The following is a 13,910-nucleotide window of genomic DNA, read 5'->3' on the forward strand; positions in this document are numbered from 1 at the left end:
GTCCTTAAAAAAATTGTTGGAATACAAATAGTGACCCAAATGGAGACTACTGTTGTTATTCATATTAGCTCTGTTTCTGATTTTCTTTTCTTTTTCAACTGGATTTTCTATTACTTTAAAATTCTGTGGTTAATCTACTAAATTTAGAAGGATAAGTGAGAATTAGCTAGCTTTCTTATTCATCAGTGTATCAGAAATCTAAGCTGTAGCTGCTAAATTCTAACATATGCTTAAATAGTGTTTGAGGTATGAGAAATGGTATATAAAGTTAAGATGGAGTTACTTTTCACTTCCTTTTTTAAATAAAAAATTACAATGCACAAATACGTAGAGCTTACTTTAATATGCTTGTTTAAGAGCACGTATAATAAAAGTAGAGTGCCTTCATTCCAACATTCACAGTTTTTATAATTTATAGTACTGTTTTTGTGCAGTATTTTCAGAGTAGTGATTTGCCTCTTGCCATTTTTTTAATTCATATGGTAATAATTTAGTTTTTATTTGAACTTCCTAAGTGAGCCTAAAAATTAAAACTTGAAAAGAATTCTTTGTCATTAGAAAATTTTTCATGTCGGGGCGCCTGGGTGGCTCAGTTGGTTAAGCGACTGCCTTCGGCCCAGGTCATAATCCTGGAGTCCCAGGATCAAGTCCCGCATCGGGCTCCCTGCTCGGCAGGGAGTCTGCTTCTCCCTCTGACCCTCCTGCCTCTCAAGCTCTCTGTCTCTCATTCTCTCTCTCTCAAATAAATAAATAAAATCTTTAAAAAAAAAATTTTTTTTCATGTCTATTTAACTGGTCTATATGGTGGTTATTTGTATTTGCAATGCCTATATGTCACATATCTGTTAATTTGGATTCAGAGGTGCTTCTTTCTGAAGACATGCCATTGGCATGTTTGATCTTGAGACTTTTACCTATTCTTTATTAAGCATTTTCACATTGAGCCACAAATTAAGATTTTTCAAACAACTCCTTTTTGTCATTGATGATACAGAAGTTATTTACCAATTTTTGACAGGAGAAAAAATGAAGATACTTCATGCTCTCTGTGGGAAACTCCTGACCCTAGTTTCTACTAGGGATTTCATTGAAGATTACGTTGATATATTACGACAGGCAAAGCAGGAGTTCCGGGAGTTAAAAGCAGAACAACATCGGAAAGAGAGGGAAGAAGCAGCTGCTAGGTAAGAGATAATTATAGGCAGTTGTGCTAATGAAGGCTGTTTATTTCTTTGCATCTAAAACGATATTTCACATTGGGCTGTAATGTGATACTGGCTCACACTGATGTTTGATGGCTTAACTAAGAGGTTATGAATAAATTGCTACATTATAACTTGTAGTAACATTTAGAGCACTTTCCATAGTTTTATGATTAAAGCAATATGCCAGAAGTTTAAAGCATCTTCCATCAAGTAGACTATAATATTTTATGTTAACTTTCAGAATTCGTAAAAGGAAGGAAGAAAAACTGAAGGAACAAGAACAAAAAATGAAAGAGAAACAAGAGAAACTGAAGGAAGAGGAGCAGAGAAATTCAGCTGCAGATACATCTGTTGGGTATGGTTTGAATTACAGTGCTCATTGGGCTTTACATAAAGAATAAAAATTAGCACCTTAAACTCTAAAATGCTTTTCAAAAGTTTTAAAAACTAGTTTTCTAGTTTTTTTTATTTATAGGTACATAATAATTACACCAGTGGGCCTATGAAATTTACATATATACAGTTCTCAAGTATACATGTGTTATGTTAAAAAATACTTTCAGGGAATCTAGAATTCATTTTCTCATAGAATTAATGTTGTAACCTTTCAATAGGCTATTTTTAACCAGTAATACATTCCTAGCATTAATAGTGGTATCTCTCCCCTCTACCACCACCACCACCATCAGAGTTGTACACTGTTTTCACAAAGCTCCTCTGAGTTTGAGGAATAGGGATGAAATTGGAGGTCTTAATAGATGGCATTGGGAGAAGGTGGAAGCACCTTAAGTAATTTAGTGACTGAAGTACTCTGTTGCATTTGAAAATATTTGGGATGAAAATTGGCTATGAAGACAAGTGGGAATTTTTGCATATTGTAGATGGCAAAGCATATTCAAATTTTGCAGAAATAATTTTTTTATGAAATCTGCAAAGGAAGGTACTAAAAATCTCAGTATTCTGAAATTCGTATACTGACTTTTAGTTATACTTGCATATAAAAATACCTATTAGTCTTAAGGCCATAGGTCACAAACTTGTAACAGCTGTTATTTTATATGGCCATCAACAATATTTTAAGAAATGGAATTTGGATAGCTTGGGAAAGTTAATCTGATACCTAAAGCATAAGCAATCAAAGAAAAAAATAGATAATTGGAATTCTTCAAAATTAAAAACTTTTGTGCTTTGAAGAACACTGTCAAGAAAGTAAAAAGACAACCCAGTGAATGGGAAAAAATATTTGCAAATCTTGTATCTAATGGTTTAATATGCAGAATATATAAAGAACTCATATAACTCAACAATAAAAGAACAACCCAATTAAAAAATGGGCAAAGGATTTTAATAGGCATTACTCCAAAGAAAATAGATATACAAGAAGCACATGAAAAGACACTCAACATCATTAGTAGTTAGGAAAATGCACATCGAAATCATGAGATATTACTTCACATTCGCTAGGATGGCTATAATCCAATTAAGGGACAATAAGAAGTGTTGGTGAGAATCTGGAGAAACTGGAACTCTCATGTATTGCAAGTGGAGATGTAAAATGGTGCAGCTGCTTTGGATAAGTTTGGCAGTCTCTTAGACAATTAAACCCTTTGTTACCGTGTGATCCAGCAATTCCCCTCCTAGGTATATACTGAAGAGAATTAAGAGCATATGTTCAGGGACGCCTGGGTGGCTCAGTCATTAAGCATCTGCCTTCAGCTCAGGTCATGATCCCAGGGTCCTGGGATCGAGTCCCATATCGGGCTCCTTGCTCAGTGAGGAGCCTGCTTCTCCCTCTCCCTCTGCTGCTCCCCCTGCTTGTGCTTTCTCTCTCTCTGACAAATAAATAAATAAAAATCTTTAAAAAAAAAAAAAAAAGAGCATATGTTCACCCAAAAATGTATATACAAAAGTTCATAGCATCATTATTCTTAATAGCCAAAAAAAAAAAAAAAAAAAAGATAATAACCCAAATGTCCATCAGTTGATGAATGGAGAAACAAAACGATGTATTTCTTTGGTGGTATATCCATACAACACAATGTTGTTCAGCAATAAAAAGGAATAGAATTCTGAAACATGCTACAATGTGGATAAACTTTGAAAACATTATTATGCTGAGTAAAAGAAGCCAGTCACAAAAGACCATGTATTGTATGATTCCATTTATATAAAAAGTCCCAAATGGGCAAATCCACAGCAAAAAGTAGATAAGTGGTTAGCAGGGCAGTGGGGAAAAGGAAATGGAAAGTGACTTACTAATGGCTACGGGGTTTTTCTTTTGGGATGATGAAACTGTTCTGGAATTAGATAGGGGTAATGACTGCACAACCTTGTGAATATACTAAAAACCACTGAATTTGTACACTTTAAAATGGTGATTTTAGGATATGTGAGTTATAGCTCAATTTTCTTTTTACACCTTATAAATCTTTTCCAGTTCTATTGAAATATAATTGACTTCTAACACTGTATTAATCGTTTAGGGTGTACAACATAATGATTTGATATATGCATATGTTATGAAATAATTACAGTAAGTTTAGTTGCTATTCATTACCTCCTACAGTTACAGATTTTTTCCTTGTGATCTCTTAATTTTGAAAAAAGGAAAAATAAGCATGTTATAGATTCTCCCATTTCATATTTTTTTTATCCTCATCTAACCTCACTCATAAATTATCTCTCTGGCTCCTAAACACATTTGAGTTTGCAAACCTCTGTTTGGATAAAGAACATAAATGGTGGAACTTATTTCAAGGTTAATTTGGACAGTATAATGAATTAGATAAAATATCCATCTTGTGTTCATTCAGCCTACTTACTATATCTGAAATTCACCTACTCTCCTCAACTATTTGTTTACTTTCTACTCTGAGCCAACCATCACCTCCCAGCCAGCTACCTGGACTATTATAGTGGCCTCTTGTCTCCCCTCATCTACTTTCTCTCCCAGATCATTTTCCACATAGCAACCAAAGTGCTTTCTAATCCTATCATTTCCCTTTTCTAAACTCTTCTATTTTTTCCCATTGCTTTTTGAATAACGCCCTACAAAGCCCTAGTATGATCTAACCCTGCCTTTTTCTCATCCATATCTTGGGTTACTTCTTTTTGTTTTATATTTTTCTCAAAATGATAAGCTCCTTCCTTTTCTCTTCAGCTCAGAGCCTTTGCACATGTTACCCCCTCTGCTAGAAAGGAGATTTCTTCTCACCTGCCACCTTACCCCTCCCCAGTCTCCCCAGTCTCACAGTTTAAATGTCACTCCTTCAAGCAAGGTTTTCTTGATCCTTGAGACTAGATTTGGTTCTTCTTGAAATGCTTTCATAGCAACTTGAACTTCTAATTTTTTAAGTTATTACATACTTTAATTTTATAATTGTGTTATTACCTGTTTTCTCTGTGACAATATAAGCTCTCTGTCATCTTGTCCACTACTTCCTAAACGTAATGGCTAGCACTTCATAGGCAGGCAATAAATATCTCATGGATGGAATTATATATTCATTAATGAAAATAATCTTTGTTTTTTTCCTGAAGGGAGGAAGAAAGAGAAGATTTTGATACTAGCACTGAGAGCAAAGAAACAGAGCAAAAGGAACTTGATCAAGATACAGTCACTGAAGATGAAGATGACCCAGGATCACATAAAAGAGGCAGAAGGGGTAATACAGAAATTTCTTAAGGGCATGCCTGCTTGTTTTTAATTAATAAGGCACTTTATAATTCAGCTATCCTGAAATATATATTAGGTTACTTCATTTGTGATTCCAAGGTGTGTTTGTTTTTTACTTTTATTTTTTTTAAGATTTTATTTATTTATGTGAGAGAGAGAATGAGAGAGAGAGAGCATGGCGGGGGGGTCAGAGGGAGAAGCAGACTCCCCGCCGAGCAGGGAGCCCGATGCGGGACTCGATCCTGGGACTCGAGGATCATGACCTGAGCCGAAGGCAGTTGCCCAACCAACTGAGCCACCCAGGCACCCAGTGTGTTTGTTTTTTAAATACCTAACTCGTAGCTGCGATAAGTTTTTTAAATGGTGACCATTTTGTTAAAAAATGCTGTTAGAAGTTACATTCAGTCTTTATTCTCATGTCAGTTATACTTGAGGGAGGAGCAACAATATTCATATTTTTATAGGTCAGTTTCTCATAATTTCAACTTTTGATTGGGAAGTTTCATTGAGTTTTTGTATTTACTATTTTATATTAGGCCAAATAGAAATTTTTACTGTATAGCATACTCAGCATGCATTAAATGCCTTTTAGATGCAAGAAATACAAAGGTCAGTAATGCTTATAATTGGGACCATATGTCTGAAAATGGAAATCAACTACCTTAGAATAATGAGTTGCTGGATCAAAGGGAATATATTTTTTGAAAGTTATTGATACAAATTACTTCTGAAGATCTTTAACCATCTTCATTTGACAACTATTGAAGGAGATTTTCAACTTTATTCTGTGCCTGTAATTTCGATAGTATCTTTTTTTTCCTACATTATTTGCTAAATAGTTATTATAAGTAGACAGAAAATTTTCTGTATTTCTGTATTTTGGAGGCTACATTTTCTGATTATAATGCAATTGATTTAGAAATCCAAACCAAAAGACCTCATTTGATTAGAGTTTTAAGACACACTTCTTCTAAGTAGTAGGTCAAAGTAGAAACCATAAATGGAAACGAGAAAATATTTAAAACTATACTGACAAAAAAACTAATCATAGTATACATTAACACTTGTTGGATACAGTCCCTCAACTCAGAGGAAAATTTCTAGTTTTAACACATATTAGGAAAGAAGAAAAGCAAATTGAGCTAGGCATTCATTTAAGAAGTTAGAGGTAGAAAACAGAATAATCCCTCCAGATAAAAGGAAACAATAGATACAAGCGGAAATTAATAGAAAGTAATAGAAGAGGACAACAAAGCCAAAACTTTATTCCTTGAAAAAGATACAAACTAGACAAACCTTTCTTGAAATTGATTTGTAGGCAGTGGGAGGGGAGTCACAATAAGGTTAAGACTCAAAAGGAAAGCAACATAACTACAGATAAAGTAGAAATTTAAAGATAAGGGGATAGCATATACAGTTTTATGGCAATTACTTTGAAAGTGGAGGCAAAAATAAACAAAATCCTAGAAAAATGCACATTATAAAAATGGATTCATGAGAAAATTTAAAATGTGAACGGTTCTAAACCATTAGATCTTGAGTCAGTGTTAAAAGTCTTTCTACAAGGGCGCCTGGGTGGCTCAGTCAGCTAAGTGTCCAACTCTTGGTTTTGGCTCAGGTCATGATCTCAGGGTCATGAGATCGAGCCCTGTGTTGGGCTCTACGCTGGGCGTGGAGCCTGCTTAAGATTCTCTCCCTCTCCCTCTGCCCCTTCCCTGCTCTGCTCCCCCATTCTCTCTCTCTCTCTGAATTAAAAAAAAAAAAAATTCTTCCTACAAAGAAAACTTTAGTTCTAGACAACTTTATAGGTGAATTTTCCCAAATTTTAAAGCAGCAGATAATTCTAATCTTCTATAGACCCTTTCAAGAGGAAGAAATAGAAGAAATAACTCCTCAGCCATCTAAGCAATCTGACAGTGTTTGAAACGGGACAAGTTTAATTCTTCAACACATCATAAAAGGCCAGGCAGGGCACCAGGAATCCAGGCCCTTTCTGTCTTGTTTGTGCTGCCATCCTTAGGGTTTTGCTGCCATCCTCTTGTTCCAAAATGATTTATCCCCATGGCTCCATTCTGGCTAGTTGAAAGAAGGAAAATAGAAAGAGGTACAACCCAGACGTTACATATAATGCTTCTACTCCCATCTCTTTGATCAGAAGTTTCTCATGTAGCCATACCTCCTGGGGAAACATTTCCTGCTGGGAAATGTCCTTCTTTTGAATTGCTAGGTACCCACTAAGCATTAGGGGTTCTGTTACCTTAAATCAGTGGTCAGTAAACTATAACCCATTGGCCAAATCTGCCCTGCCTGTTTTTATATAATCCAGTTAAACTGGTTTTTACATTTTTACGTTTTTAAATAGTTGGGGGGAAAAGAATGATATTTTGTAATATGAAAATTATATGAAATTCAGATTTCAGTGACCATAGTTTTAATTGAACCCAGCCATGCTTGTTCATTTACATATTGTCTATGGCTGCCTTCATGCTAGAGTGGCCCAGTTGAGCAGCTGTGACAGAAACCATATGGCCCCCAAAGCCTAAAAATATTTACTAGCTAGCCCTTTATAAAAGTTAGTTTGCTGACTCCTGCCTCTGGACTGAACATATGTTGCAGAAGGACAGATTCTGCCTCACTCTGCAATAGAGATTGCAGTTTTTTGTGTGTCCCTTGTATTTAAGTGTACCAGTTTCTTACCAGCGTAGTGTATTAGTCTATTCAGGCTGCCATAAAAAAATACCGCAGACTGGGGGGCTTAAACAACAGAAATGTTTTCTCGCAGTTCTGGAGGCTGGAAGTCCAAGATCAAGGTACCAGCAGGGTTGATTTCTGGTGAGGCCTCAGCTTGCTGTAGCACCTTCTCGCTGTGTCCTCACACAGCCGTTCCTCTGTGCCCACAGGTGAAGAGAGTGAGCACCCTGGTCTCTTTACTCTTCTTAAAAGGACACCGGTCCTGAATTAGGGTCCCACTCTTTGAGCTCATTTAACCTTAATTACTTCCTTAAGGGCCCTGTCTCCCAAGTATGTCACACTGGGGTTTAGGATTTCAACCTATGAATTTTGGGGGCATTCAGTTTGGTACGTAAGACATAGTAACTTGGGATATTTTTGGATATTTTTCTGATGAAAATTTAAAATATGATGGTGATGATCAAATGTTTAAACTATAGGGAAAAGGGAACAAAATGGATTTAAAGAATTTACAAGACGAGAAGAGGTCAACTGTGTAACAAGAGAGCCTCTTACTGCTGATGAGGAAGAAGCTTTAAAACAGGAACATCAACAGAAAGAGAAAGAGCTCTTGGAAAAAATCCAAAGTGCCATAGCATGTACCAATATCTTTCCCTTGGGCCGAGACCGCATGTATAGGCGATATTGGATTTTCCCTTCTATTCCTGGATTATTTATTGAAGAGGATTATTCCGGTCTTACTGAAGACATGCTGTTGCCTAGACCTTCATCATTTCAGAATAGTGTACAGTCTCAAGATCCTCAGGTATCCACTAAAACTGGAGAGTCTTTGACGTCTGAATCTACCTCCAACATTGACCAAGGTCCATGTGATGATTCCCTGCAGCTGCCAAAACCAGTGCATAAGCCAAATCGGTGGTGCTTTTACAGTTCTTGTGAACAGCTAGACCAGCTGATCGAAGCTCTTAATTCTAGAGGACACAGAGAAAGTGCCTTAAAAGAAACTTTGTTGCAAGAGAAGAGCAGAATATGTGCACAGCTAGCCCATTTTTCTGAAGAGAAATTTCATTTTTCAGGTAAATTTTCATTGAAAACTGTTTCTTTTCTTTTGCTCTCCCCATAATCTCTGGTTCAGGTTTAAACATTTGTCAAACTTTTAGAACTATATTTAAAACACCTTCTCTTTCATTTGGACGGTGTTCTCAGTTTGCAAGTTAGAGAATGTTTACCAGTTAGAGAAACAAGTTTCTCTCTAGGATTTCACTGGGTTCCATTTGGATTATGAGGAATGCAATGTGCGAAGATCCATACTCTTCCTGCTCTCATTCCCCGATCAGTAGACTCAATACCCAAGGCACTAAGGTTAACATTAGTTTTAGACATTCGACATGATAGTGAGAGTTCAGTCACTAGAGGTTAGGGTCCAGGGACAGGTTCCCTTAGTGATCACTTCTTTGGAGATTGGCTGCAAGGGCAGATCAGGTAGCCACATCTCCTATATGATGGCTGGTTCATTGATAACAGATAAGAGAAAGCAGTAAGGCGTTTTGGGGTTTAAGTTTTCATTATTACTAAAGATTCTCTAGGTAAAGAACTCTTAAATTTAGCGGCATATTGTCATGACTACTTCAGGATTAAAGTACTTAAGGATTAAAAACTGTAGATCACAATTCTTTATTTAACAGCTTTATTGAGATTTAGTTCATACACCATACAATTCACTCGTTTGAAGTGTACAATTAAGTGGTTTTCATTATATTCATAGATGTGCAGCCATCACACTGTCAATTTTAGAACATTTTTATCACCTCAAAAAGAAACCCCAAATTTGTTTTCTGTCTCTCTAAATTTCTTTGTCTGAACATTCTATATGAATGTGATCATATACTATATGGTCTTTTGTGACTGGCTTTCACTTAGCATAATGTTTTCAAGGTGCATCCAAGTTATAGCACATATCAGTACTTCATACCTTTTTATAACCAAATAATGTTCCATTATATAGATATATAACACATTTTATTTAATCATATGTTAGTTGATGGGTGTTTCTGTTGTTTCCATATTTTGGCATAATGAACAATGCTGCTGTAAACATTTGCGTACAGGTTTTTGTCTCAACATAAGTCTTCATTTCTCTTGTGTGTATACCTAAGAGTGAAATTATTGGGTCATATGATAATTCTGTGTAATCATTTGAGGAACTGCCATACTGTTTTCCAAAGCAGGTGCACCATTCTGTATTCCTGCCAATAGTGTATGAGGGTTAAAATTTTTCCACGTCCTTGGCAACACTTATTGTCTGACTTTTAGATTCTAGCCATTGTAGAGGTATGAAGTGGTACTTTATTGTGGTTTTGATGTGAATTTCCCTAATGACTAGTAGTGTTGAGCGACTTCTCATGGTCTTACTGGCCATTTGTATGTCTTAAAGAAAAGTCTATTCATATCCATTCATTGACCATTCTTCTTATTGGAATGTCTTTTTATTGAGTTGTAAGAGTTCTTCAAATATTCTAGACACAAGGTCCTTATCAGATACCTGATGTGCAAACATTTCCACCCCCTTGTTTTTTGCACTTGAGGATTTACTAAGTGTTTTTGTTTGTTATCTCACAATCATAACCATCACATTGGGGAAATTATATTTTTTAGTAAGAAAATCATAATAAAGGTATTGATAACTATTTCAGACAAACCTCAAACTGATAGCAAACCTACATATAGTCGGGGAAGATCTTCCACTGCATGTGATTCAGCTCAGATGTCTGCAGAAAGACAGCTTGAATTGAGGCTGAGAGATTTTCTTTTGGATATTGAAGACAGAATCTACCAGGGAACATTAGGGGCAATCAAGGTTTGTACCTCTTCCCATTTTTAGTTTACCTAATCACCAAAGTTTTGGTCATATTTGTTAATTTATTTGGTATAGGCAAGGCATGTGTGTTTTGAGTAAATACATGGGAGTGATATATTTTTTATGAAAACTAAGTTTGTTCCCCTGTATCAAAATATTTATATATGGATAGAGATCTTTCTTAAATATACTATATGGCTATCTGCTTTCTTAAACAGAATTTAATGAACATAATTGACCTTTTTAATACTAATTTTTAGTAATTTTTAAATATCTGTTTTATGGTATTTTCATCTGAGATGTTAAAATGTGTAAGGATATTTTCTTCTTCCTTGACTAGCTCCTGCCTGCTCTGCTGAGTCTGGTTTGTTTATTGGTTTCTTTGTTACCTTTTTAAAATCTGTAAGTAATTCATGCTTGATATGTGTGTTCTGTTCATTCCTTTGCTATCATCTGTCACTTTTTTGCTACTATCAGGTGACCAATCTTAGAATTGCTTATGATTTCCCTATATAGAGAGTGAGGTACTAAAGCTTCCATCTATGAATGATACGAATTTCATTTTGGCCACTTAGTAACCTTATTTTTAGATCCCTTTTTGATTCACAATCTGTTATAGAATATTCATGAATTTTTCATATGTACATTGAATCTCATTCTTCTTAGGAACAACATATGCCATTTTTCCAGGTTGGTAAATTTGGGTTTTGTTACAGGTTACAGATCGGCACATCTGGAGATCAGCATTAGAGAGTGGACGGTATGAGCTGTTAAGTGAGGAAAACAAGGAAAATGGGATCATTAAGACTGTGAATGAAGATGTAGAAGAGATGGAAATTGATGAGCAAGCAAAGGTCATAGTAAAAGACAGGTACAAAAAGGATTTTTCTAAAGTAACTGTCACTTTTCCTTGCCACTTCAACTGTATGGTTCTTTTTAGTAAATGTTTCTTTTTCTTTAAAAAACTGTTTTAAAATCTTATCATGAGGACTTTTAATACTTGTAACCACTGAAATGATCATTTTCCTCAACCTCAGGCCCTCTTTTACTCTACTTTGTGCTAATGCAGCCAAAAGACAGCTAGTTAGGGTAATGATAATTTCTCAAGTTTAAAAAAAAAAGTCTTTGAACTTAAGGTTTTAAAGTAACTTTATATACTACCCATTTTTCTTTTCTGTAGGAAAACTTAGTAAATTGTGGTAGGCTTAAATATTATTTGAATTATTAATCAGAACCTACATCTGTATATCTATAGATAGATACTTTGACTTTCAGAGTTATTTTTGGGTAACTTCCCTTAAGGAGTTTATTATCTAGAAGGAAAGGAGATACGATACTGGGAAGGAAGACATAGTACTGAAGGCTTTGAGCAAATAGGTTTGTACATTTAAATGATCATTTTAGCTGCAATACGGAGATTTATTGCAAAGGGAATAAGACTGGAGGCTAAGAAACTACTTAGGAGGTAGCTATCAGTGTCCTAGCCAGTAAAAGTTGAAGCAAGAGAAAAAGAGAGAGAGGTAAGCTGCCTGGGATACTTATCATTAAGGCCCATCACTGGGTCATCTACCTAAAACCTTTCCCCTAAGCCTTGTCTCATCTACCTTCCCTCCAACTATTTGCCTTTCTGACCTCCTTAAATGACTTGGTATTTAGTTTAGCTCTTGATTCATGTATTTATCTCCCTTTCATACTGGCTTATGTGATCCCCTGTGAGATTGGGGGAACTGTTTCTTACACAGGTGTAAGTAAGTATTTGGGGGAATGGACTCGAGTTTTTAAGTACCATAAACTCTTCCATGTTTTCATTGTAGACTTTTGGGCATAAAAACAGAAACTGCAAGTACTGTCTCAACTAATGCAAGTACCCCCCAGTCAGTGAGCAATGTGGTTCATTATCTGGCAACGGCGCTTTTTCAGATAGAGCAGGGCATTGAGCGGCGTTTTCTCAAAGCTCCACTCGGTAAGTACCGGTTTTTACTTCCAAATATTAGTTATATTTTAAATGATTCTGAAATTGCCCTTTTGTAGAAATATATGGGCTGACACAGTAAAATTGGCAAATTTGAAAAACTTGAGATGGTATTTTCATTTCAAAACATGGGTTCTTTCAGGTGAGATTTTTAAAAATAGTACTTAAGTACTTTTTACTCTAAAAACTCATCTTTAATGACTGTCTTTTTGACTATTTCTGTCAATCTTTTCTTTTGTGTTTCATCAAAAGAAAGATTACCAAAACATGTGACTAGCCAGATCCTACATAATCAAAAATTGTATATAAATATTTGTTTGTATATAAATATTTGTTATCTAAAACAGAACCCCAAAGAAGCTACTTAAATGTCCACCATTAGGGGTATGGTTTAATAATGTGTGACACTGGGGCGCCTGGGTGGCTCAGTTGGTTGAGTGGCCGACTTTATTTCAGCTCAGGTCATAATCTCAGGGCCGTGGAATCGAGCCCCACTTCAGGCTCCCTGCTCACAATAATAATAATTGGATCACTAACCTGAGCACTGTATAAGAAGCACTAAGTAAGAAATACCAAGTTTTAAAGGGTACATAAATGAGGAAATGCTCTATAATTTATGGTAGGATGATAGAAGTAATACTGTCTGGATTGTGTTTTAGCAATTTATGAAGTTAATATGTTTTTAGGGACTAATCTAGGAACATAATCACTGTCTTTAGGAAAATATGTTTCAAGTTCCAAATCAATTTTCATATCATAACTGCCTCTACTTTCCTGTGCTCTTTCTGATACATTAATTTATAATTCATCATATCAAGTTAGTTTGTATCTCAGTAGTGGGGTGCTAGAAGAAACAGTTTTCAAAACCGTATCTTGGGGCACCTGGGTGGCTCAGTCAGTTAAGTGTCTGCTTTCAGCTCAGCTCATGATCCCAGAGTCCCGGGATCGAGCCTGCATTGGGCTCCCCACTCAGCAGGGAGTCTGCTTCTCCCTCTTCCTCTGCCCCTCCCCCTGCTCATGCTCTCTCTCCCTCTCAAATTAAAAAAAAATCTTTAAAAATAAATAAATAGGGGCACTTGGGTGGCTCAGTCGTTAAGCGTCTGCCTTTGGCTCAGGTCATGATCCCAGGGTCCTGGGATCAAGCCCGATGCGGGGTCGGGGGGAAGCCTGCTTCTCCCTCTCCCACTCCCCCTGCTTGTGGTCCCTCTCTCGCTGTGTCTCTATCTGTCAAATAAATGAATAAATAAAATCTTTAAGAAATAAATAAAACCATATCTTTTTGGTCTCCTATTGAGAGCAACTTGAATAGACTAAAATCTTTTTTAAATTATTTGAATATTACTTGTTTGAGTAGTAAGAACAAAGTTTTCATAAATATATGGTGCTATCAGAATGTGAATATATTTGTAAATTGTCTATTTTGAAATTGAAGAGTTTATGGCCAGTATCTCATTGTTCTAATAAGCCTATTCATATTTTATAAGTTGATAATTCTACCATGAGCTCAAT

General features: G+C 35.8%; 1 protein-coding gene across 1 annotated transcript in view; it reads left to right on the forward strand.

Moving 5' to 3' along the window:
• LOC118002847 (bromodomain adjacent to zinc finger domain protein 1A) overlaps positions 1–13,910 on the forward strand; it is a 91,857-nt gene that overhangs the window by 63,990 nt on the left and 13,957 nt on the right. Inside the window, exons 15-21 of the mRNA XM_034993452.1 lie at positions 1,019–1,184; positions 1,447–1,560; positions 4,746–4,870; positions 8,052–8,648; positions 10,266–10,429; positions 11,146–11,300; positions 12,244–12,392. Of these exons, the coding sequence (XP_034849343.1) occupies positions 1,019–1,184; positions 1,447–1,560; positions 4,746–4,870; positions 8,052–8,648; positions 10,266–10,429; positions 11,146–11,300; positions 12,244–12,392 (1,470 nt within the window). The remainder of the gene's footprint in view (positions 1–1,018; positions 1,185–1,446; positions 1,561–4,745; positions 4,871–8,051; positions 8,649–10,265; positions 10,430–11,145; positions 11,301–12,243; positions 12,393–13,910) is intronic.

Source organism: Mirounga leonina, unplaced genomic scaffold (assembly GCF_011800145.1).
Source record: "Mirounga leonina isolate KUSES-001 unplaced genomic scaffold, KU_Mleo_1.0 Mir_83, whole genome shotgun sequence".
Classification (NCBI taxonomy): domain Eukaryota; kingdom Metazoa; phylum Chordata; class Mammalia; order Carnivora; family Phocidae; genus Mirounga; species Mirounga leonina.